Raw genomic sequence first — 25,757 nt, forward strand, 5'->3', positions numbered from 1 at the left:
TGTAGGGCTTCTGTCAGTAGTTGTTTACTTTATAGAATCGTGTGGGAATAGATGTGCCTGGAATAATCAATTTGTTATTTGGTGTATTAGATAACGGTGAAAAGCACCTTCATGTTAAAGAGTTTAAATGACTCGTGAAATAATTATGAAATAGTTACCAAATATTTGTCGCAGCCCTATAATCAACAAAAAAACGATTTAAGAAGACTGGGATCATCACCTCGTCAGATTGTACCAGCGATCCAGTCTGCTAGGTAAACCCAGTTCCTCATAACTTTTATCATTTTATGCAGACATAAAACAGCAAAATGATGAAATTCCTCAGCCTCTGAAAGCTGCAAACATTTAAATAGTTGATAAACGTGCTGGATAGATTGCTTTCTGATTTATGATCTTCTGCGATGCCAAACTGTTAATGTTAGGACGAATGTAATTATATGACCTTCAAGCAAAGAAAAAAAAAGTCTTTTGTTTCGAGCTGAACGACTCCGTCGGTGTGACTAATTGTCAGCATGGTTATTGTTTTGTTCCTTTGTGTTTTCGCTGCCTTTCTTGTAACTACACTCATATCTGAACACACCTGACGGGCTCATATTATATATGTTTTTTTTTACCGTGATTTAATAGTGTTGCCCAAATGATGTAATCAGTTTTACACCTACACCTATTAACCCCTTCAACGGTTACACCTTGCTCAAACTCCTTTTTTGCCTTCAGAACTGCCGTAATTCTTCATAGCACAGCTTCAACAAGGAGCTGGAAACATCCGCCACATCACAAAGGATCTTTACTGGATTGAGATCTGGTGACTGTGGATGCCATTTGAGTACAGTGAATAGTGTTGAGTACATGTTTAAGAAAGCAGTTTGAAATTATTTGAGCTGTAACATGATGTGAAATCCTGCTGGAAGCAGCAATCAGAAGATGGGTACACTGATGGTCATAGATGGATGGACATGGCTGTGGGGTTTCATCAAGCCTAATTACACTTAATTATCATATTATACCACCAGCAGCAGCATGAAGGATTAATAGAAGGCAGGACAGATCCATGCTTTCTTGCCTCAATTTCAGATCCTACCATTGGGATGCTGAGGCAGAAATCAAGACTCAACAGACCAGGCAACATTTTTCCAGTCTTCCGTTTGAATTGTGGTCTCAGATTCCTGTTTTCAGCTGACAGGAGTGGCACCCGGTGTGATCAGCAGTTTCTGAAATACTCAGACCAACCATGCCACATTCAAAGTCCCTTTTCTTCTCAGTTCTGATGCTCAGTTTGCACTTCAGCAGGTCATCTTGTCCATGTCTTTATGTCTAAATGCATGGAGTTGTTGCCATGACATTCGCTGATTAGATATTTGCAGTTGAACAGGCGTACCTAACAAACTAGGATGAGTGTGAGTGTTTGCCAGCGTGAAAATCTTAGAAAAGTTTTGGAAATTTTAATTCTCGTTCCTTTTGGACTGCCCTCTCAGCAGCCACAGTTGTTTAAGTTCAGTGTTGTGCTTTAAATGATAAGTTGATGTTTGCCTCTTGAAGCTCACTGATGAGATGTAAAAGCAGCCTCCTGAGAGGACACTAAGCTGTACTCATTACACCGAGGTTAAGTGCCTTAGACAATAGTGGATTAGAGCAGCAAGGTCTGTGCTGTAATTGTCTTATTTCCTTTAAAAGCAGCAAAGGCAGTGGTGAGGTATTAGCTTGTGGTATGACATTACATCATGGGGCTCACTTTCCTTGATAAGAGTCACTGCATTTAGATCTCATGAGACAATCTTACTGGGGAAAAATCCTGTTGAAGCAGCGAAATTTCTGCGTGTGGAGCTTTTTGTTGTATTGAGCCACGGGGTAGTGAGACTAAATTAACATAAAAAAAAAAAACTAAGAAAAGAAACGATAATAAAAAAAAAAAGAAATTAATTAGCTTAGAGGTGCAAAACTGGAAAGGTAGTGAAATAACCAATTTCATAAGAATCTGGATGAATCCCATTAATTAAACCTGTAGCTTTTATAAATCAGGGTTTTAGAGCATAATTAATCCAGTGATGAGAAGTCTTTCATTTTACACATAAAAGGACATAACAGGGAAATTTACTCATTTTAGCCAAGTGCAAATGTTAGGTGTACACTGCCATCTTCTGGTTGCTTTGAGTAAAACACAAAACAAACAAACGTGACATCTGAACACACAAATAACAAGCAGCCTGAGAAAGATTGACTCCAGTCTGTGTGTGAAGTCGTACCAACTTCTAACTGGAGTTTTAAATAAAATGAAATCAGCAGTCAACAGTTTCTAGTGGGTTCATGTTTATTAATAATTCTCAGTAATAAAAAGAAACAATTAATTACTAACATGGCTTAAAAGTTCCACAAAGGTAAAAGTGTACAAAATATTCTAAACATTAAGGAAACCTTCATTTTTCTTCAACTTAAATTAATGTTTTCAATTTGGCAGCTCACGCAGCAGAAGCTGACTGTAACAGCTTTTAATCCTCTGTAATTACAGCGTGTTGAACACGCTTTCGAAGGCTCATGAAAGTGCTCATTAACCATAAATTGAGCTATAATAGTGTATTGAAGTGAAACGATGGGATTTTATGGAGAAGACAGCTAAAAAAAAAAAAAACATAAATGAGGAAGAGAAAAGGTTTTGTAAAAAGTATTTTTAGAGAAGAAAGTATAAGTGGGAGAAGAGTCAGTTTCTGAATATGTAATAACTTACAACTTTTTTTGTCTTTCCTTTTTCTCACGGACTGATACTATAAACTAACTTCTTGGAAAACAGTCACGCTATGAAAGAAATCCACTGTGGTCACACAGCTGCTAAAAGACACACGAAAAAATGACTTTTCAAAATAAAAGCCAAGAGCTGTGTGTAAGTTCAAAAACAACCATGCCATGTTAAGGAAATGAAAATATAGCTTTAAGACTGATGACAATTTACCAAGGGATCCAATTTCTCCGATTCAGACCAAAATAGTGCTGACGGGCAGCCGTGCTCTGCTCTTCATCAAGAACAGAAGGAACCGAAGAACAATAGGACGTCTTAAAACAGGAACATGTGGGTGAAAGCTTTCCCATATAAAACGCTGACCGAGCACTCAACATGCCACGATCACTATCTAAAGTCATATATACAGCTGTTTAAAAACAACAAAAAAGAACAGATAACATGAAAATACTAAAAAAGAACATAAAGAAATAAAATATTCACTCAACACGTCATACGCATACGTACTTCAAACAGAAAAGTTCATTTCGAAGAGCCGCTTGTTACGAATCATGCGTACCCGAAAGGAAGACAGACATGATTTAGAGATGATGGGTAGGCATGAGGTGGAGCCGGTGGTGGGTGTCAACAGAGGGCTACTGGGTACGAGGAGTTGACGACAGAAGCCAAAACCTCCACCGCAGCAGCCATGCCCTGCATCCATCCTCCACCCACTGCACCAAAAATACCTTGAGAGGGTAGCATGCGCCCTCCCATTTTCCTCTCATCTCCGTGCCTTGAAGTCAGAATAACTGGCTCTCAGCTAACTCAATATCACTAAAGTGCTCTCTTTCTCTCACCAGTTAACCCTGTAGCGCCAGGTGTACATTTGATACATGAGTTTTTGAGACTTCTACATCATCAATGAATTGCACTTTTTTTTTTAAAGCAACAGAACATTTTTAAACATAAAAAATGGCTGTGGCAAATATGATACCAATTTAAATGCTTACACGCAAATTAATACTTCCTTTTTAAAAAAAAAAAAATTGTCTGAAGGTTCAATTAAGACAATAAATGAAGAATTTTCTGGCAGTTTTCTTATGACTTTACAGGGTTAAAGCGCATCACTGAGGTCAGCCAAAGGGACACAAAAAAAAAGAAAAAAGACGACGACATACAAATGAACACTTGCATAGTATCTAACGCCAGAAGCTTCCATCAAAAATAAAAACAAATGAGGAAAATTAAGTAACTTTTCAACTTAGGGTCCACAAATATATCACACTTGAGAAGTGTGTGTGTGTGTGTGTGTACATGTGGGCGTGAGAAATCTGTACAGCTGTGCAGACATGAGAAGCTCAAATGGTGGAGACAGCTGTCATTTGTCTGTGTGTGTGTGTGTGTGTGTGTGTGTGTGTGTGTGTGTGTGTATAAGACTGGGCTGTGAGGAGAGAGAGAGGGAGAGTTCGTCCATCTGTGTGTGTGATGTGACGCTGGCTCCAGCATCAGCTCAGTACTTCGGCACTTTGCTGTAATCTTCCCGGCCAACGTTCTTGCAGAGACACATGGAGAGGACCATCCCGAGGAGCTGGAGGAAAGAGGAGTTGTCGGCTTAGATATTGCATTTGAAACTGATGAGCAGAGTGTGCACTCAAACATGCAGGTGATAAAACCAAAGAATTTCTGTGTATTTACAACAGGCTACAATTACTGAACCACAGGCTTGTTTTTTTCTCCAAGTCTGTCTTGAAACAATATTCACATACTTTAGTTATGTCCACTGCAGAGCTTCAACCGCACATGTCCATTTACGCTGGCATGAGAAACATGTTTCCCCAAATTCTGCTTTAATGTAATGTGCCCTTAACCCTAGTTTAGCTTCAAAAAAGGGTATTTTTTAAAAAATATTTTACACTGTCTTTTAATTTTAAATTTTTTAATCTGCTGTTTGATTTATTTTCTTTTTAAAATTTTGCATTGTGTCAGCACTTTGTGATTCCTGTCTGTGAGACGTTTTGGAAACACTACATATCCAGTCTTAGTTTAAAAACGACAGCACCGTGTTTTAGTCTAAAAAGGCAGAAACTGAGACTACTGGAAACATTATTATATAGAAAAAGCAGGGATAGATACTACATAAATAAACACTGCTTGCTTTCTGTTCTGAGGACCTCAGGCCTCTCGCTTTTGAGCCATGATTCACAACCTCAGATGTCAGGATCGTACTTCAATACCTCCCAGTTTTTTTTAACATAAAGAGCCAGATTCTAATTTCACCTTCAATTTTACTGCAAATTCTAAAGGTTCAAACACTCTCCTCCACCTACATTTATATATTATTCAAAAAAGGTAAGCTATATAAATACGTTTTTGCTTCATTTGTTTAACTTGGTTTTCCTAAAACTTTGGAGGTTTTGTTTTCTAAAGGCTTCTTCACTTTCTTTTTAGTGCCTCTGACATTCAGTTAAAGAGGAAGGAGAAGCTTTTCTTTTTAACCAAACTAGATTCTGCCTACAAGAGTTATGTACAGATGCTGGCCAGCTGTTTCACTCTGCTTCCAGCTAAGCTAACTGGCTGAAGCCAGAGGTATGGTAATGAAGTCCAAACTTTTAAAGGAACAGTACATGTGGCACCTGGGTGTAGGATTAAGCTGCTGTTGTCGGTGTAGTTACACATTCACCTAACAAAACAAGCAAAAGATCCATAAAGGAAAGACCTCGGGAGAAGGCACAGATCTTTTTGGGGTTATGCCACAAAAGTCTTCGACTCGAACTCAAACCCACTTTGGTGACCTTTTGTGAATGAGGATAGAGTTAAAAGTAGCCTATAGCAGTATATATGGAGGATTATAAAGTCTATCTACTACGATAATCTAAACACATGTTTGCTTTCTGCCATCGTTGCAATGAACAAACATAATTTAATGCATTTATTTATCTTGTGTCTGCCTGACCTAACTTGAAACTGTATACCAGCTACGATCCAAGCAAACGCAGACAAGGTGCAGTTAAAAACAAATATACTGGCAGCCTTAAGGCACTCTTGATAAAAATCAGAACAGGAAGAGGCGGATACTGTACCTCCACGACTGCCACGGCAGCACAGATCCCCAGAATAACTCCCAAGTTATCCTTTAGCCATGTTTCTATGGTGGTTTTACAGCCCTACAGGAGAGAACAAGAGGGGGGGGGGGGACATGCAGAGAGATGAATGATTACAGGATCACAGCCGGACATGAACTGAGCCTTTTGAAAGCACAACTGTTAGCTCTGGATTGAGCCTGTGAGGGGAAGAATAACAGGTTTAGCTTAGCCGAGGAAGGGAGCAACTGGGGAGTGTAAAGTTTCTCAAACACGCAGACCAAACAACAGAACGGTGGAGCTGTACTGCTGTTTGGATAAATCAGAGCAGTATGAACAATTTGCCTCGGCTGCCACCGATCACGGCGCTGATTGAGTTTAACCACAGTCGCACACTGAACTGCCAGTGTTAGTCAAACAGTTATGTAAAGATTAAAGGTGTGACGTCTGTGTCATCTCCCTAACCATGGCCTGGACTTAAAAACAAAACAAAACAAAAATCCAAACTGGTGGGTTTTCATTTTGAAACGTGTAACTTTTGCTATGTTTATGTCTACTGTCCATTCTACTCCACAGTTTTAGGACCCTTAAAACAGAGTTGTGTTTTAAGATCTCCACCCAGTCTTAGTCTGAAAGCTTCAGTAATCTGTTTGCTAAGACTACTGGAAAATTCAACTCCGACATCTACTTTACCTTAATGCTGATTGGGCCTTATCAGATACAAACATTAAATGTTAAAAATCGTTAAATTCCCTAAAACAAAGAATCATAAATTAAAAATCATTCCTATATACTTCAAATAAGTCTATACTTCTTGTAGTACACATCCAATCAGTAAGTAAGATACTTTTTAAATGCAGTGATAATAACTGTAATAATATGACAGCAGATCATCTGCCTCCATTTCATCCCATCCCCAACATTCGCCTAAGTCACAGCAACCGTCTACACGTCCTCCTTCACTACATCCATGAATCTTCTTTGTGGCCTTCCTCTTTTCCTTTGTCCAGTGTATCCATTAACCCTCCTCTGCAAATGTCCAAAGCATCTCAGCCCTGCCTGTCTAACGTAGAAAGGCTGAATCAAACATGCAGATCATCAATTCCTTTTTTTTTTTAATACTGTGATATTATTAATTTACTACAGTATTTTGGGGCTGTCCCACTGCCTGGAGAAAACATTAAAGAAAATACCAAAAATAATAATGATAATAATAATAATGATAATAATAATCATTTGTATAAGCAGCGATATCATGGTATGGAAATAAAACAATTTCAGGCTTGGTTGTATAATTCAACAGTTGCTCGCCTAATTTTCAACTCTTAGCGCACAGACAGGAGGCTGCAGACTTTACATTGTGTTATTTACCGTTTCATAAACAGGTGGATCCGAAGACAAGGTTGAACACAGGCCTGCTAGCACCTTTTCCACTCCAGGCAAGGAATCATTACGACAGGAGCAGGAATACTGCACCTGGGTGCTGTTCTTGATCACAGGGTTCTCAGACCAGTTGCCCGGCCCAGTAAAACCACAGCATTTCATCTGGTAATATGGGAGAAAGCAAAGATGTGAGACAAGTTAGAAACACAAAAAAAAACACAAAGGATGGATTGAAAATGTTTTGCTGTATTTTATTTCTTTAAAAGAGACAAAAATGAATTGGAAATGAAACTGGATCCAAAATTAGCAAATCCCTTGGCTCTGTGAATGAGTACTTGTATTATGATATTTGAGAACAATGTATTCTTGGCTGCTGCTTTCAGAAAGACCAGGAGGAAAGAGGCTTGGCAAGAAAGAGGGAAAGGTGGAAGAAGAGAGGGAAGAAACTGGGTACAGGCTGATTAGTTTAATGAGTTAGTTCATCCAAAGTGAAAAGCATACGCATATTTTCACCTATCCCTCAGATCACTTTTATTTGCAGAGTTCTGAAAAGGCTGTCTCCAGAAAACGGTGGATGTGATGGAACTTAGGGAGCCCACCGAATTGGATGAAAGTTAAGTTAGACGAAGGCTGCAGGTTACAGACCTACAACTATTCAGCACAATTAGTCTCTCCTGATGTATGGAAAACTGCAATCACACTGTTAGCTGCTTGCATGATAATTGTTGATTGACTGAGTTACGCATTAAAAAGGATAGAAAAGCTGCTCATAATGTATTGTAATGTGATTCTTGAAGAATTATTTAGAGTAATCACGCCTGCCACCAAAACAATCCAAACTGAAATCTAAACAAATAGCTGATTACGTTTACTTTGTGTGATTAGAAATAACTTCCACTGTGGAAAAACAAATGTTTTTTTGTTTTTTGTTTTTTTTTTTGGGGGGGGGGGGGGGTCGTCGACAAGGCGTGGAAACACACTGAAGCGTCAACTCACCGTCCTCTGAATGTAGTCCAAGGGGTGCTCTGTGGTCCTGTTATTGGGGTAGGTGATGATCACAGTCTTAATGATGCTGTCCATCTCATATGCCAGCTGGAATTGAATACAAGTATATTATTATCAGTGTCTAAGAATCAGAAAACACACCATGGCTGTACGTAAATAAAAGTGCTTTTTATTTTAGGCATTAAAAAAAAGGTTGAACACCAGCCAGAGAGGGGAAGTGAAACAGTGGTGATGAAGGAAAACAAATAAACAAGCAACAACCCCCCCAGAAATCCCACAGATGATCATTCTTTTCCAAATTTTAAATTTATGTTTCTCAAGCACCGCCGCAGTCGGTTCTTCTATGTGACGTCTCTTGCTGGGCTCAAACATTGTTCAAATACAGCTTAGCAAGAGAACGACTCCGTGTTTATGTGTGTACGACCACAGAGCGGTGGCAGAGATGCAGCTTCTGAGGCTCTACAGCGAGAGCCTCACCCTATTCTGGGAATGGGCACCACCCTGCTCTGTGGTGAGCCTTAAACACAGGGAGGGTGTCTTGGGCTACAGATACGCAGATACACATGTACGTACACATACATGCATATAAATGCTGGAGGGCTGAAACAGCCGCCACCTATCCTGAGCGCAGTGGTGAGGTTTATCAAGGGAAAGGCTTTTTATGTCTTGGAAAAGAAAGGCCATGTTTAGAGAACAAAACCGGTTTTAGATGTTTATGTGCTCCAACTTAACACTCCCTTTAGAACAACACAAAGGTGGTGCTATTACTGGTTTGACCTGTATAAGAAAAGTTTTAAGGGGGGAAAACATTAAAACATCAGGAGTTCAGAAAAACACATTTACAGCTACGCAACAGCCTTTTAAAATTTAATCCAATACGTTTTGAAAATCTTAAGCTGTTTTTTGGTGTTGTTTGTCATGGTTTTTATTTTAGCCAGCTTGTTTTCTAATTCAAGCCCCCCTGTCGAGCTAATAACATCTATCAAAGGATTAAACTTTGCCACAGTTTGGTTGTTGTTGTTTAAAACATTTTAAAAAAAGAGCAGAAATGGGTGACATGACACTTAATACGATGACAATTTCTGCCTCTGGGGTGAAAAGTACTAACGTATAGAAGATGAAGACAGACTTATTTCATACGATTAAAGCTTTAAAAACATCATTTATTGTGATTCTCCAGCACACTCGCTCTTCAACACAACCCCCCACCACCACCACCACCACCACCTCACTAATATGATGACGAAAGCCTTCGATTACAGCAACCTACAAACTACTTTGGTACTGTTATCACATATCTCCTGTCCTCCTTCTTTATCTCACTTTTCACAATCCAATCACATGACACAAACTCACAAACTGAAACTTTCCATTTGTTGAACTTTGGATTCCTTACAGGTTAATGTACACACAGCCAGCGAAAGCTGTGAAGGGGAAACAAGTACCCAGTGGGCCCAAACTGTACTAGTGGGTGGAGGAGTGGTGGGTGGTAGAATGCACGAGAAGCGGGGGCAACAGGTTAAATTAGGAAATATGGTAAAAATAAAAAAGGAAACAAATATAACACAAAAAAGAAAGAAGATGTGAAATTAAAAAGTAAAGCAGGATAAACTAAACTAGCTTCTTACCCGATCTCTCTGGAAGTAAATGAGAACTCCAGCAGTGATCTGGGCAACGAGGATGAGGAGGAGGCAGGTGAAGTACTGTGAGGGGACACAGACGTATGTCAGTTTTACATAACCACTGATAAGAGATGAAAAACACTGATGCAAATCTTAAAGCAGATAAAATAATAATTTTTTTAACAGGAGTGAATGAAGTAAGAAAGCTTGTATTGGTGAACATATATCTGTAGTTCCCATCAGCTTTGCACAGTTTCACAGCAAGTTTCAGGTAATTATAGGCTGCTGGTTTAGTTTAGGTTTTTTATTTAGTAGCAGCAGGAAGACTTTCAACAAACACTAACATATCCAGCCACACGCAGCTGATAGATAGAAAATCGATTATTAAGTCCTGAATATCATGAAGCTCGGTTATTTTTGGGCAGCCAAAACACCAAAACAAGTGTTGACACTTTTTCTGAATGAAAAAAAAAACCCCTCTAAAAACAGATTCAGAAGAATTTAATGTGGCCAATCTCACGTTAAAGCTTATCTTCTCAGACATGTCTGCTTTGGTCCCGACAAGTTCCAGCATGAATGCTGTTTTTAGATCTTATTCCGTGCTCTATGATTTAACCACAGACCTCAAACTTGCACAGAGGTCAAACTTTAACTTGTCTTTTCAAATCAACCTAAAGTTTGTGTCAGACTCCACAGTTTCCAAGTCCTAAGGCAAGTGTGTGGGGAGAGGTGCGAGACCGGGGGCATACTAGTCACTTTAGTTTCCAACATGGTGCACAGTTAATTCATTCCCCGCGGTGAAACTGTCAACGTGGAGCTCTATTCGAACTTTCTGGGGCTTCTGAAGAAGAACATTCAGCAGAAGTGATGTGAATTATGGTGCATGTCAGCCAGCCATCTCCTGTCAGCTCAGGACACACTCAAAACGCAGGAGTTTCTGGACCGCTCACCAGTTTTGCTTCCCTACATTTTCATCCTTTTCACGAAAATGACAATCAAGTTGCAGGTCTGCCGTTATGACACACAGGAGGCGATCCAATGAATATTGCAGAGGCATAAATGTAAAGAGTCATAACAAGACTTCGACTAAGATAGCAGTCGTGCTGAAAACAGTGTAGGAGACGATTGTGAGATCAGCCAACGGTAAAGCTTTTAATGTTTATAATCTGGACCTGTTCTCTTAACTTTTTTTATTGCATTTCACCCTCACACAGTTAATCTACTGAATAGATAGAAAGTAAACAAATTATCAACTCTAATAAATGGAAATTTATTCACATGTAACAAATAGAAACAAAACAGAATAAGAGAAAAACACTTTTTGGGCAGACACATCCAGCTTTTCCAGTCTTCCCTCAGTGTGTGTGTGTGTGTGTGTGTGTGTGTGTGTGTGAGACAGAGATAGAGGCTCTACTGCCAGCTGGTCACTGTCACTGGAAGAAGTAGGTCACAGCAGTTATTCAGTTAACCCCTTGCAGGTTTAACGCTGTAGGTCACGCACCCATCCCCACTCTTGTTGTATCCCCTACATTTTACTGGCTTTATCCCCATCCCCCCCACCCCACCACCTGTAAATCCACACATGCTGTGATAGCCTGGCAGCACACATTTAGCAGAAATGCTGAAGGGTTTTAATGTCAGCAGGAATATACCACATGTTCTTAGCCTTGATAGCTCAAGCAGGTAGGTGAATGTTTCATTAAATAAAATTAAGCTTCTCCGTGATTAAAATGATAAGACAATAAATATAAATAAGTAGGAAACAATACCTCGAACAGCATTTACTGTTTTAATTATGCACTCGATTGCAGATAGAGGCAAAAGAGATTAAAAAGAGTTTAAAGTCAGTGTAGCTTCTCACCAGACCCAGAAGACAACGGACTTCGTAGATGGATCCAATGCAGCCGAAGAAGCCCATGGACATCGTCAGGGAACCCACTCCGATGAGGATGTATGAGGCCACTTTCACAGTATCTGATGATTCCTCTGGAGAAGATGGAAACAGGCAGGGGCACACAGAAAGAGATCAACATATAGAATTCCTGAGATCTAAAAGGGTGGCACAAACATGATTTTTATGGTGACAGGCCCCTGACTTCTGTTCTTTTTCTCCACTAACTGTAATACAAATGCAACTGTGTCTAGCAGGCCAAATGAGACAGACTTTTGCACCACATATGTGGGGGCCTTTTTACTTCTGCAAACCCATTTTTACACACACAGGTTACGGTTAGCCAAACCTCGTTCACCGAGCAAATTTTCTATGTTGAAATCATGCAAGCTTTTGTGTGAGAACACATTCTTTTCTCACACAAAAGGTTTTTCTATCAGAGTAGACTGAGACAAGTCAGTGTGTGGCGAGATAAATTGATTTCCCTTTCTGGTATGTAGAGTGGGAGGGATTCTGCAGGAGGAGGGGGCCGGCACTGGGAAGGTTGGAGAGGAGATAAATTGGAGCCATTATGTGACTCTGTGTGTTATCTGCTTTGGAAGAGCTCCAAAGACTCCAAGCTCAATCCACTGATGAGGCTAGATTTTGAGCTCTGTCAAATGGCTCCATCTTATCAAGGATTCCTGGGCCAAGCAAACAAAACAGCAAATCAGATAACTCACTCGCGACAGTTTGGTAAAAGAGCTGACAGACAGAAAGGCTCCGACACCTCACCTCTAATATCTGTGAATATATTTCTGTGTTGCTTTTCTTTATATGTGCTCTGTCAGATGCACAGTCAATATTAATATCTCTGAAGATTGTTAAAATCAAGCTGAACTTTATTACTCTACTTTATGACTGCAAAGAAGGAACATTAGCTCTTCTTGAACTAGCACCATGTTACTTTGAAAACCTCCATGATACACTTCATCATCTGCACTTATCGGAACAGGATGCATCATTAAACAAAGATAAATAGAAAATCTTTATGGCTGCAGCACATTTTCATATCCTGTCTTAACTATAAATAATATTTTATAGCTCACGCAACTTGTCAGAACACTAAATGGAAGCCTTTACAGCATTTACAGTAATTTCTTGTTAGTACTGAAACACCTTTAAATACGTGATATAAACTTACCAAAACTATAAACAAGATGTGACTGAATGCATGTACACTGCTGATTCGGCATGGGCTACCATAACAGTGCATGCTGTGGTGGTTTAAGAATACTTTCTGAAAGTGATGAGGTCACCATGTGTCGAGTGTTTATGAGGTAACATTAAAAGGGAGGCAGACAACCATGTTGTATGTTCTATATCCGGTATTCAGCTGAGGCATGTTATTTCTGTCTTTCTCATAACCGCACACCCACCCCTCCCCTCACACACACGCAACCAACTAGTAGCTGCAAAAGCAACAGATGTCCACGGGTTTCAGTAATTAACCTGAGGGATTTAGGGGACATGCATAAAAGTATACAGTAGGTACAGTTAGGAGCCGGAGCGAGAACTTTTAGCAACACTAAATATATTAATGCATGTAAGAGATTTCTAAGGCTCTAGTTAGAGGTGCAACAAATCAACATTTACATAGTCAGATGAGAGAGAAAAGCAAAGAAAAAGTTACATGACACAGCAAGATACGTGCCGACATTTTGCTTCCTATATTGTCATCATTACATTTATTAGTGTAATTCAACGCACTGAAGTAGAGGTTCACTTGAAGAGTATGCAGCTACAGTGGACCACAAACATGTATTTTCCATGTAGATGGTAAACCGGTGTGCTATGATTATTAACTACAGAGTTTAAATTAAATGTTGTGTGTGGTTTTCATGCAGCCCGGTGTTTACGCAAACTAAAAACATACACCCAGAAGTTTGAGGAACTGCAGTGCAACTCTAATGCAATAACATGGGTATTTGTAAGGAGCAACATTTTAGTTCACAAACAGAATTATACAATCATGTAGACATCCAAGCCTCTGTATGAAAAATGTCACCAAACAAAATTAAAGCTGTATATTTTAATTAGCCTGCATAGTATAAAATGCAGGCTAATTTCAGTTAATGGAAATGTTTCAACACACTTAGTTTTAGATTGTTAACATAACTCACTACAAAAACCTTGGCAGCAGCTAACTGAAAAACACAATCGGGGGTACTGAGTCTGTTTAGTTCTTCTTTCCATCACACATTTAGAAAAAGGAAGCCTTTTTAAATAAAAAACAAAACAACAGTTTCCTTGTACTCCTAAGACCAGTTGCAGGTGTTTCAAAGGTTGCAGCAGCAGAACAGAAACTGTTCTTTACAAGCTTCCTGCATCTGTGTGCTTCTGGAGTAATACCAAAAACATAGCATCCTCCTGCAGTCAGCATGTATTAGCCTGGTTACTGTGCTATTCTGTCATCTACTCTGGCAAGTTTCTATGTAGGTCTCTGTTAGATATTCTAAAATAGTTACTTCAGTGGTTTCCATGGAACTTTCCATTTAAAGAAGGAAAACTCATGGTGCCCTTCAAGACGGCTGGCGAGGGAGAGCAGGAGTTAGGATTGTTTGGTGCTGCAGGTCCTTCTGTAAACATGACCGAAGCCACACACTGAGCTTCCATACAGATGGCAAAAAGTCATACTTGACTATACGCACAGATTTAAAAAATCCTTCCTTTACTTTGCTGAATTCTGAGTTGAAAGAGTCCAAAGAAAATCATTTTCCAGCATGTTCTCTTTTTCTCTCCCTGTGCCTCTGTAAAAGTTTCTGAATTAATGCGAAGCACATTTCCAAACTGTGCTTTGGCGCGCTCTCCGTCTCACATACCTCTTCTCCCTGACTCCCAGGCTGACTTGTCTAAATAATATGCACGCTGTATTTTAGCAAACACCAGCAAGATAAACTGAAGGCATCATGTTACAGTAAACTATTAACATCAGTGCTCTGATATAGACGAGTATATAGTGAGGGGAAGATGTCTTTTTCAACTTAAAAAGAGGGGGGGTAGGGGCGCCTGAAACCACAACATCCTCATAGTTTCCCTGCCTGAAGTCACTGGGACAGCTGCAAAGGCCTTTGCTAATATAACTCATAAAGAATGGAAACTAAAAACACAAAGATCCTGTTTATAGGCAGACCAAGCTTCTGAGGGGAACGCACAAGAGTCAATAAACAGAGCTGGCTGGAGCTTTTGTTCTTCTGCAGAGTGATAAGATATTTTCTGTGAGGTTAGACATCCAAGGCGGAGCAGAGTTTGACCAGTCCTTTGTATAGGGAACATAAATACAAGTAGGGGGGAAGGTCATTAGACTCCTCCTAGCACGAATAAGGTATGAATGAATCATGCTATCTCTTGGGGAACAGCTGGATTATCACAACAACAGGCCTGAGGCTGAAAAGGATGATGCACACTCTACTGCCTTTATTTCCTGAAGGCCTAATTTGAGATAACCAAACTCAGCTGAACAACAACCTTGGACTCACTAAGTTTTAGGACAATAAAAGGTCAATTCTAGAGATTGTTTTGATCAAACTCTAGTCTTTTCACAAACAATCGATCAAGATAGCAAAAAATGAAAAAATAACCCCAAACTTCCAACCAAAATATAGATGACTTCTGCTCTATTTGACCTAGAATTTTCTTATCTCATTATCAAAGAACTCAACTTTTATTTTTGATCATTCAGACTTCTATTTAGTCCATTAATCGTACTTGTTAAAAATCACTGGAAAGTTCAACCGATGCCGTAAAACCAAACAATGCAAGGCGCCGAAACAATTAACAAAACAGTAATTAATCTAATTTGACTGATTCAAACTGAGTCTGTCTAAGAGCAGTAAATCTCACAGCCCTTCTAGCCTGGCACAGTGAATCAGGTCACAACCACTCATCTGAGGTTGAGTTAAATGGAACATTAGACCCTGCTTTGACAAACACGACATATGCAGATCTCCTATAGGAAAGAGGTATCAGAGTCACGTAGAAGAAAGTGCTGCATCTGACTTCCAACATGTACCAAGTTGCCAGACAATAAAAAGAAGGAATTTCTCTTTACAAACTGAGAAAAAAACTTGACTGCTGCTCTTGGAAATGCTCCACTTGGGATGAATACACTGAAAGCATTTATAAAAGAGATTTATGGCAACTAAGAGTTTCCATCCGTGGTTCTCTGCTTTTTCAGGCAAATCTGGACATGGGCTTCATTATGCTTTCTCCAGTCTTCTTCACAGTAGTTGGAGACGTTTCTATCTTTAAGAAAGCTGATAACTGCAATAATAACGTATTTCTTACTATGCAGTGTCTACAAGTAGATATGTGAGAACATCTGTACAAGTGGGAAATTTTATCTAGCACCTCTGCCATCTGTAGGACTAAGAAAATCGGCAAGTTCAAAGTGTGGAAAGTGGAGTACAACTGCCACTTTCCACCCTAAGATGAAACCTTTTAAGATGCCTTAGTAATCAAGAGCCCGTCATCCCCCCTGAGTAACCCACTTCTCACAGACGTGCCTGTCAGTGTGTGTCTGTATCTCTACAGGGTGCACAGGAAGTCATCAACGTTCATATGTGAGTCACATTTTTAGTAAGGTGTGAGCAGACCCTCGTGACTTTTTAGGAATGAGTCTCAGGGGATAAAATCTGCATTAGTTGTAGAGAGGAGGTACTTACGTAGAACAGCAATGAAGCTCTTGTTATCAAGCAGAACCCACAGTCCAAAGCCCAGGATAAGGGCTCCAAACACCTGTGGAGGTGACAGAGAAAAATCAGGCACAATATGTGCTCTAATGTCTTACACACAGTTTGTAGTTGGTTTGTTTTTTTCTTTTTTGCTTTCTTGGTCTGTCACATGTGGGATACATCTGATTGCATCTTGTCCCTTGTGTTTCTGTCTGCCTTTCTCTTTTTCTCATAACAACATTTGGAAAGAAACAGGATGTGGAGGCAGTCATTCCACAGGCTTTTCTCACAATTAACATCAGTATTCATAACAGAACTGGAAACTGGAACATAGTGTAATTGGTTCCTTAAAGCCTCCAAAAATTATCAGATTTACTTTATATACCCTTGTAATGAGGCTATGAAGCTGAGACTATCAATGTAATTAAGCGGGGCCTTGTTTGGAAATTGTGGGGCACTGTAGAGGGGGCAAATTCTCAAATAAGAGGCTCTGTTGATTCCCCAGCTATCCACTTGTATCGTTGCCCCTCCCCAACCTCCCAGCAGTAATTAAAGCCTTCGTTAAGAGCCGTTCATTTAGAGAGACTCTTGTGCTCCCGGCAGCCATCATTAGCCCACCACTTCCTGGCTTCCCCTAACCTCCCCTAGACTAATCTGTCCACATGGACAAACACTGACACAGACACACACGCTTCCTATTAGACACCAGTGGCGCATTCACATCAAAAGGTCTGCATCAGGTTTACAGCCACAGACCCACTAGAAAGGTCTGGACATCCTCGCAGAGTCAGTTTTAGGAGTCTGGGGTTGTATGAACCTCTGGACTTTATGTTGTGACCAGCCCAAGCGACTAGGAAACAAACAGAAACCATCTGTTGTAATTTAGACCTGACCGAACTTCATATCTCCTATCACAGAGAGAGTCACAGCGACATTTCCCTGTGTATCTCTACCATCCCCTGGCACCATCTGACAGTTATTCAAATATAACCCTGAAAGACATCATGCAACTCTAAGTGCGTCATAAGTGTAGGATGCAGCATACTCGTCTGTCTAGCTTAGCTAAACAAAACTGCTGACAAGGTGAAAGTTGGGTTACTCTAACAGTGTGTGCAATGCATGTGCAGATACTTACAAAGAAGAGGAGGTTGAAGAGAAATAGAAAGTATTTGGTGACTGCAACGCATCCTTTCCCCATGGCTGTGTTTCTGGGAGACAAAAGAGAATTTATTGGCTATTAACGTCAGAGAGTTATATCACAGTGCAGCGTGGGCAAGAGATTAAAAAAAAAAAGAGAGAGAGAGAGATCACAAACTGACTCAAGATGAAGAAAAGACACAACAAGGAAAGTTAGCTTTGAGTCAAGGACGTCGCGAAATCTGCACAGCTGGATTCCTGATTAAACACAGCTTCAAATCTTCAAAGCAGCGTTAGCCTAGTTCATTTTTAAACAGTCACATTTCTCCAGGCTTAAATAGCTCAACCGACCAACTTATTCCCTCTTTTGTGCGACAACTGCTGCCCTGTTGTTGGAAAATATCGTGTTTTTGCAGTAACACTTGTTAATGAATGCCGTTGCATTCTTGACAAACAAGAAGAACCACCCTGGTTGGAAAGAGCGGCAGGAGGACCACCACAAAGTGATGAGTGGTGAAGTCACGACGGCTATGTGGAGAGGATGACGGCTCGTGTGGTTACGTGTACTACTATCTCAAATCGAGAGAGACTAGACCAACCTACCAACTGCTATAACACAACACGGAAACAACGAGTTTGGTTAGCAACAGTTTTTTTGCAGTGAATTTTATTGAGGAGCCTATATGGTATAAAACTTCAACCAATAAACACACGACAGAACACTGCTGTGATCACATCCTCGAGGAAAGACCTTCACTGTCTGATATTCTTGGTTTTAGAATGGAATATCATCGACTGCACTGTTTTACAGTAGTTTACCTCATGCTCACATACAGCCTGTTTGGGTTTCATACATACACAGAGTGCACTTGGTGACTTTTCTCCAAGTAATTTTTTCCCTTTAAAAAAAAAAAAGAAAAAAAAAAGAAAGAAAAAGTAAGAAAGAAAAGAAAAGAAAAAAAGTAGGCCAGGCCAGCACCACACACTCAGTACACTTCATGAAGCCTCCTTGGTAACACGATTCAGCCTGAGCAGAACCAGTCCAACGACAATATTCACCACAGCTTTCTCATACTAAGGAAAAACAGGAAATATAACCAGCTATTGTGGTTATTCGAGGAGTCTGAAATACAACATGGAGGCACTTGTATATCTCATGACAAGCTCTCTCTTCCTGTGTCACTTATTTCATCTAAACCTTCTTCCAGTATCTGTAACAGGTAATTATGTATTTAGTTCTTTTTTCTTTTGCCTATGTTAACCAACAGTTCAAATTAACAATATGTATCTTGGAAATCCACTCAAATGACTTGCAAATGAAGACAATTTACTTTGCTGACATCTCTTAATCACATCTCGTTTCCTCTTCACTTGATAAGAAGTCTGTCTACAGATTATGCATAAAGGAAGCTGCCGTGTTTTTCCAGACAGTGTGTATGTCAAAGAAGAGAACATGAAAATTAATTATAGCCTAAAGATAATATGAAAAATAGGTTCTGCTCAACAATACTTGTTGTTAGTTAAACTTAGCCGGGTCAGATCTGATACGTGTCACTGCCTCGCTCTCTCCTCCTCCCCCATTTCCTGTCTATCTCCTTCACTGTACAAATAAAGCCAAAAGCTACAAAACAGACTAGAAAAAAAAAAAAAAAAAAAAACACCAGCAAAAAACAACCAAACCCCAAAGCTTTGATGCTGTTCAGTGTAGTTCAAACTGGTTTTACCATAAAATTTCATTTGAACTGCTGGTAACGATCACATGAGTGTGAGTTACTTAGACTACACAAACATAAACGCAGACAAACAAATACTTCAGATTGCTTTCTGAAGAATACTTTCAGATTCAACATGCTTTCGTGGTTTCAAGTTGTCAGATACAGTCTGTAGAGCAGCTCTATCAAAAGCCTTTCAATATTATTACTTATTAAATGTAGCATAAAAATACTGATAGAAATACCAACACAATTTCATATTTACAAAGCTACACACAATGCAAAGCCCAAACCACACAGCAGATACCCTTGCAAAGTAGATAATCCTTAAAGGAGATTGTTGGTCTTTATGTCTAGATGGTGAGCAGCAGCGGGGATTAAAAAAGGCTTAGTTATGACAACCATTGTTTGCTGACTTAGCCCCCAGTCCATCTGAAAACAGTTCCCAACAATGCCTCAATGCTACTTATTATATTTCCGAAACAACAAACATAAATAGGATAACGTGCTAGCCTAATTTATTACGAGGCAGTAACTGAGGTTATACTCTTTTGGGAGTATAGCTTTCATAGAAGCTCGCACACTGACAAGATCAAGTTGAAAATGCATTTAGAGAATTCTTTTTGCGTAGCTTACACAGTCAAAGCCAATCACAGAAGCATGTGAAAATAAAGGCTCGGCAGCGGAATGGGAAGTGGAGCTAAACAGCCACCCAGGAGTGGCATTTTAACCATTCATTACAAGTAGAAAATATATATATGCTGCTGCTGATGTCAAAAGGCAGTTTACTTGAAAGGTTATTTTTCATCTCTCCAATTTGAACTAAGTGAAGGCTCAGTGTAAAAACAATGTGCAGGATAGAAAAAAAAATTCCCCTGAATAAAACCGTGACAGAATTACCTGAACTTTCCGGCCCCGTGATCTCACACATTTTTTCCCCCCTCTTTACAGCCTCCATCTCCCTCCCTGAGGTTTGGCGTAAGGTGCGAACACCTACTAACAGTATTTTGGGTGCAATAAAAGGTTAAAAGCGTTACGCTGAAATAAGTGTTTGTACAAAGGGTCAGTTCACAAGCATGGGTTACAGAGACAAGACAGCACGAATGGCAGATGGCAGCAACTGTGTCTGAAATGGACCCAGCATTGATCAGCTATGGTCGTGTTGAACACAAAACGTCAGGCAATGTGCCAAGCTCCCTCTACTACCTCCTCCTAACATATTTAATATGACCCACTTACGTATCTGTGAGGCCACAGTGTTGGAACGAATGCACCAGACACCATCCTGGTACTACTAAAGCTCTTAATATCGTGCCAGAATCCTGCTTTAACATTTGAAAAACTGTTGATCACCATGCACGAACAGGTTGTAGGTTGTTTACTGCTGCATTTCAGTGACAAAACAAAAGAAAACATCTTCAAAATGCATGCATTCCTAGAAACAGCCCCTGGAGTAAAATCCGCCTCTGCGGTCTGCTGGTGAGAGAATCAGGGCTGCTAGTATTGATAGCTTTCGTCAACATGTTATTTTTTATGTCTATGAAAGTTTTTAATTCGCCTGAGTCATGGGGTGTCGGTAATATAGACGATGTTTTATCAGTTCAGTTGCTTTATTAGTTGATACACCTCAGTGGGTTTTCAGGGATGGAGGGGATTTCCCATTTTGCATCTATGTAATGACAAGCTGTATGGCAAAAAAAAAATCAGTAAACTCCCCATCTGTGGTTGGGTGCCTGGTACCTACCCACGTAAATGAAAATGATGACACATCTGTGGCAACAAGACTAAACACAGATTTGGTCAACAGTCACTATATCATGTAACTGACAATTTTTTTATCCACCCATCCAACCATATCAAGCCACATCATTGCCAATAAATCAGAGAGATTTGTTCCCGTTTCTCGGTTTCTAAGAACAGCCAAGGGGTTGAGGTTATCAGATGTGTGATCACAGAATTACGTCTTTGTTTTCTGGGGTGGGGGTTCTACTGTTTCTGGTTTTCTATTCAAAGCTGAGTGTGAAGTGGTGTGGGTGAGATGTGCACCTCTAATTGTGATGTCATGGTTTTTGGCCGGAAAAGTGGTCAAATCCCTGCTCCGGTTTGAAAATAAACTCCTCTACTTGAGGTAGCAACTTTTAAGTATTTATACAAGTGGTGAAACAGTGGAGTCCAGCATTGTCAAATAAATGTCGATATACTGGTCAAGATTCCTACAATCTACGGGGCTGTGAGCTATGAGAGAAAAGACAAAATCATAGATACAAGCAGTAGAAAGGACTTGAAAAGTGTCTGAGCTCCCCCTTAGAAATAGGGTGAGGACTCCAGTCACTCGGGAGAGGACAGAGTATAACCAACGTTCCTCTACATCAGAAAAGACAAAATGGGGGGGTTCGGACATCTGACATGCCTCCTTGTCCCATCGTAGTCGAGGTGTTTGAGAGATTTTCTAGGGCAGATACAGGACATTCAGCAGAGATGTCGTCTCTCAGCTGGCTTAGGAACACCAAGAAGAGCTGAAGACAGTGAGGATGGACAGGAAGAGCTATATTTACACTGCTGTCCTCATGACACGGACCCTTACAGGTGATAGAAAATGGATGAATGGAATTTTGTGAGATGACAGATTTCAAAATTTCCGCTTATGTGACATTTAAACTGTCAGAAACCAAAAAAAATCCCCCACTATTCAGTAGAAAAGATGAGGCATTTATGGCAACGAGACAATCATTTTGTGTATAAACAAAACAAACCCTGAAGTACAGTTTTACAAATTTAACAATTTGTCCAATCACAAATACTTCCAGAATAACCAAACAATCAAAATAGTCCCTTACTCTACTCTACATTAAACTTTAGAGAGAGGCGTTTGAGCCCATGCAGTCACTGAGAATTCATTTGCCTACTCAGACTTCAACTTCTTCTCGTACACCACAAAATTGCTTAAAGACATACCACAAATGCAGAAAGACTGCAAGACTGTATTAACTGGATGTTACCTAGAATTTCAGTAGCTTACTCATTGCTTCCCCTTCAAACTATCTCAGCTTACAATTAGGGCTGTTGCACTGAGAGAAATAAAACAGTTACTAGGCCCCTAACATGTGGAAGGACCACCCAAACCCTGGAATTACAGCACCATTTTTTGGATGTGTTTTTTTTTTTTTTTTTCCCCCAGTGCTCCCACAGAGCCTCCACGGTGAAAAGTGCAAAAGGTTTAGGCCACTCCTGCTGGAGAATGGCCAAAAATGTTTCTGGTTCTTCTTGTTCTATAGATAAGTATCAGAGCACATAACTAGCTGGATTAATGAAGAGAAATGTATAAAATTTGAAAAACAGCCCCATCTTCTCAGATTACAGACAATATCAGACACAGACTCAATAAGTGGGTAATTAAAAGTTATTTTATATCCACCACGAATACTGGCTACCATGTAAATAATACGTTTTAGTGTCAGTGCGTCACCTGTTTTTTGTTTTTTTTTTTTTTACTTTGAATATTCAGACCACAAGTTTATTGGGATTTATTAAGATCAACATGGGAGAAGATTTGGAAACTAATTTACTTTAATTACAATTCATTTTATTTACGGATTTATTTTCTGTAATCTTTCTGTGTATGTGCCAGATGTAGAAGGCTTCCACCTGTATGTTTTGTGCTCACAGTATAACAAAGACGTGAAAACTTGGAACTCTTTTACCCTGAAGCTTCACACTGTAATTACTGCATTAAGGGGATGAACTATGCTCAAATTTCATATTTAAAAAGACTTTGATGCTGATAATCTTGATAACTCTAATAACCACTTCACATCAGTTACTATAATTTTCTGATTAGTATGTGTTTTATGTGCACTTTGCTTTCAATTCAGTTTAGTTTCAGTTTAATTCTTGTTTTTGGAAATTTGTTTACTTTTCGTTTCAGTACTAGCTTTTCTCAATTTTTAAACTGTATTAATGGAAAATGTCAGAGGCGGGATTTAGCCACTACTGATCTATTAATATTTAGGGGTGGCTGTAGTTCAGAACGTAGAGCAGGTCATCTACTAATTGGAAGACTGGTGGTTCGATCTCTGGCTGCTCCAGTCTGCATGCCAAATATCCTTAGGCAAGATACTAACCCAAAGCTGATCCCCTTTTTAAATGCAGTTGAGCCTCAATAAACACATCTATCAATGTCTTTGCCAAATTTAAATAAAAACAAAACTAAACTAAAAATATTTTCCCTGTAATTCTATTTTAGTTCATTTTTGTTTTGTGTTATATTTCAGTTAACTAAAACTAGATGTGAAAATATATTTGAATGAACTATAACAGCCTTACTTCACATGCTTTCACGTGTTTATTATACCGATCTGGCATGTGAGACCACATACGTTTGGGCCCCAGATTTCATAGGTACGCCACTGGTCTTAAACACTTGAAACTTTGCATTACGTTGCCTCATTAAAAAAAAAAAAAAAAAGAGAGAGTTGTTTTATTAGTTTTTTTTAAACTTGCTCAAGTGTAAAGTCTAAAAAATAATCACAAAATACCAATCATAACAATTATCCACACTCAGCCATTTTTTCCAGTGTCCAGGAAGGTCGAAATAATGTAATTACACCATGTCGAAAGCAGAACCTTGAACATCTGTTTTAACGTTTGCCCTACAAACACGTACAGCTCTCACGCAACATGTTAAAGTCAATACACCAGCATTAAACGTGCACAAACGACAAAAAGCGAGGACTTGAATCTGGCTGAAAAAGTATTTTTACATCTGAATGACTCCTGGGACTGAAACTCTGGCTCTGCCTGACACTGAACACAGCATCTCGTGTCTTTCACGGCTAGCTGACCGTCCACTGACCAGCTCCTCAAATTTCCCCGACAAAATTAACTACTCACTCTATTAACAAGTTTCCAGAAACTTTAACAGAAAATAAACGACCCATAAAGACCCCTGTAAACTAAACAAAAGGTCTCCAAACAAAGTACAAAAAAGGGGGCATTCCAACGGCGTGTTTTCACAAGCTAGCGCGGGTAACTGGGGTTATTACTAGCTAGATACACAAAAACATCGCAAACACTTACTTTGCGTCTCTGGAGGTGCTCAGAGCTAACAGACGAGTCTACCGTTGAAACAGAGTCTGGTCTCGGAGTGTGAGAGAAACAAATGATGGTGTCTGTCTGACTGGTTTGTGTGTGGTTTATGTGCGTGAGGGGGCAAATTCGTTACACCCACATTTAACCCTCTCCTGCCTTCCTGGTGCAACACAACTGCAGGCTACAGGTGTGTTTTCTAGTTCTTTTATTACAATTTCACAACCTCAACCTTGTGAGTTTTTTCTTTTGTGGGTGTCTCATTTACACAACGGGCACATTGTTTTCTTTTCTTCATCAGGAGAAAACAAAAAAACAACAAAAAAACAACAAACAGCATTCAACTTCCTGTCAGACATTGCATTTGCGCAGTTTACAACGGCATCTATGAAAACAGTAACACCTGTAACACCTTAGAAATCAGTAAAGGATTTTCGTGGCTTTTTCTGCGGTTGCAGCTGCAGTTTCATTTGCAGCGGATGCCAAATGTGGGGCCCAGCATTAGACGAAGCACCGTCTTCTGATAGATTATCATCAATCTTATTACCCTGATCGCGTCAAGACCGTGCGTTTTGCAGACATTTTGCAACTTCTTTTAAACTCTCACGAGAGAACAAGACCATAAGCCCCAACAGAAAATATCAGTCTAGATATTTTCTCGTTTAGTCTTTGTCTGTAAAGTAATGCCGATTATACCAGCACACGACCATGTGGCACACGTGCTGATGGTTAAACTTGACGAAACATTTCACACAGCTTCTAAATGAGTCATTGTATGTCACCCCCAAGAAGTAAACCAGGGTTCAATAAATTAAATGGGAAAATGTGGGGAGAATGCATACAAAACCGGGGCACATGGGAGCCTTTTGCCTATAAACAACCCTAACTACGCACACGTTTCCACAGCCACACAATCCCTCTTTTCACCCATTGCACGCTGTGCGTGTGTGTAAAGAGGTAAGAAGAGCCCGGGGAAAAGGTGAGACCTGGAATAGTATGTAGTCGAGCTGGAATTCACCGAATTATATTTGTACAGATGATCGTGTTGTGACACGCTCAACAGAAACAGAAAACACCAAACAAAGCACGGGCTTGCGCAGCTCCTCTTAAGTTTCTTGGTTAAACACGTTAAAACAAACGCGTGGAGCTCGTCTTTTGCTGGGTGATGCGTTTGGCCAAGTTGAACGGGATGTTTTGTTGAAGGGTCTAAAACGTTTAAGGCGGTGTCAGACAAGTGAAAGGGATGTGTAGAGACTGCACCCTAGCATTACCTGTGCGCAGAAGTCGCTCCTATCTGCTGGGCGTTAGGTAGGCTGATATATTTGAAGTTGGTCTGCCATTAGATTTAATAACAGGAAATGTGAGGATATTTTTGTTAAATAACTGCAATAGTCCATTGCTAAGAAAAAAAAAAACC

General features: G+C 39.8%; 1 protein-coding gene across 1 annotated transcript; it reads right to left on the bottom strand.

Moving 5' to 3' along the window:
- Window positions 1–2,290: 2,290 nt before the first annotated feature.
- On the bottom strand, window positions 2,291–24,454 carry cd82b (CD82 molecule b). The gene is made up of 9 exons (XM_084933751.1): window positions 24,332–24,454; window positions 17,542–17,614; window positions 16,398–16,470; window positions 11,665–11,789; window positions 9,810–9,884; window positions 8,173–8,268; window positions 7,165–7,338; window positions 5,794–5,877; window positions 2,291–4,301 (listed from the first exon to the last, which is right to left on the bottom strand). Exons 2-9 carry the CDS (start codon window positions 17,602–17,604, stop codon window positions 4,224–4,226), a joined length of 768 nt encoding a protein of 255 aa, XP_084789877.1. The 5' UTR covers window positions 17,605–17,614; window positions 24,332–24,454; the 3' UTR covers window positions 2,291–4,223.
- Window positions 24,455–25,757: the final 1,303 nt, after the last annotated feature.

Source organism: Perissodus microlepis, chromosome 7 (genome assembly GCF_051167445.1).
Source record: "Perissodus microlepis isolate ML-2025 ecotype Zambia chromosome 7, ASM5116744v1, whole genome shotgun sequence".
NCBI classification, from domain to species: Eukaryota; Metazoa; Chordata; class Actinopteri; order Cichliformes; family Cichlidae; genus Perissodus; species Perissodus microlepis.

Coding starts and splice junctions, on each gene's coding strand:
- cd82b (XM_084933751.1), bottom strand. CDS start 17,604: ATGGGGAAAGGATGCGTTGCAGTCACCAAATACTTTCTATTTCTCTTC. Junction 11,790..16,397: donor GAGCTTCATTGCTGTTCTAC/GTAAGTACCTCC, acceptor CATCTTCTCCAG/AGGAATCATCAGATACTGTG. Junction 9,885..11,664: donor TCCGTTGTCTTCTGGGTCTG/GTGAGAAGCTAC, acceptor GTCCCCTCACAG/TACTTCACCTGCCTCCTCCT.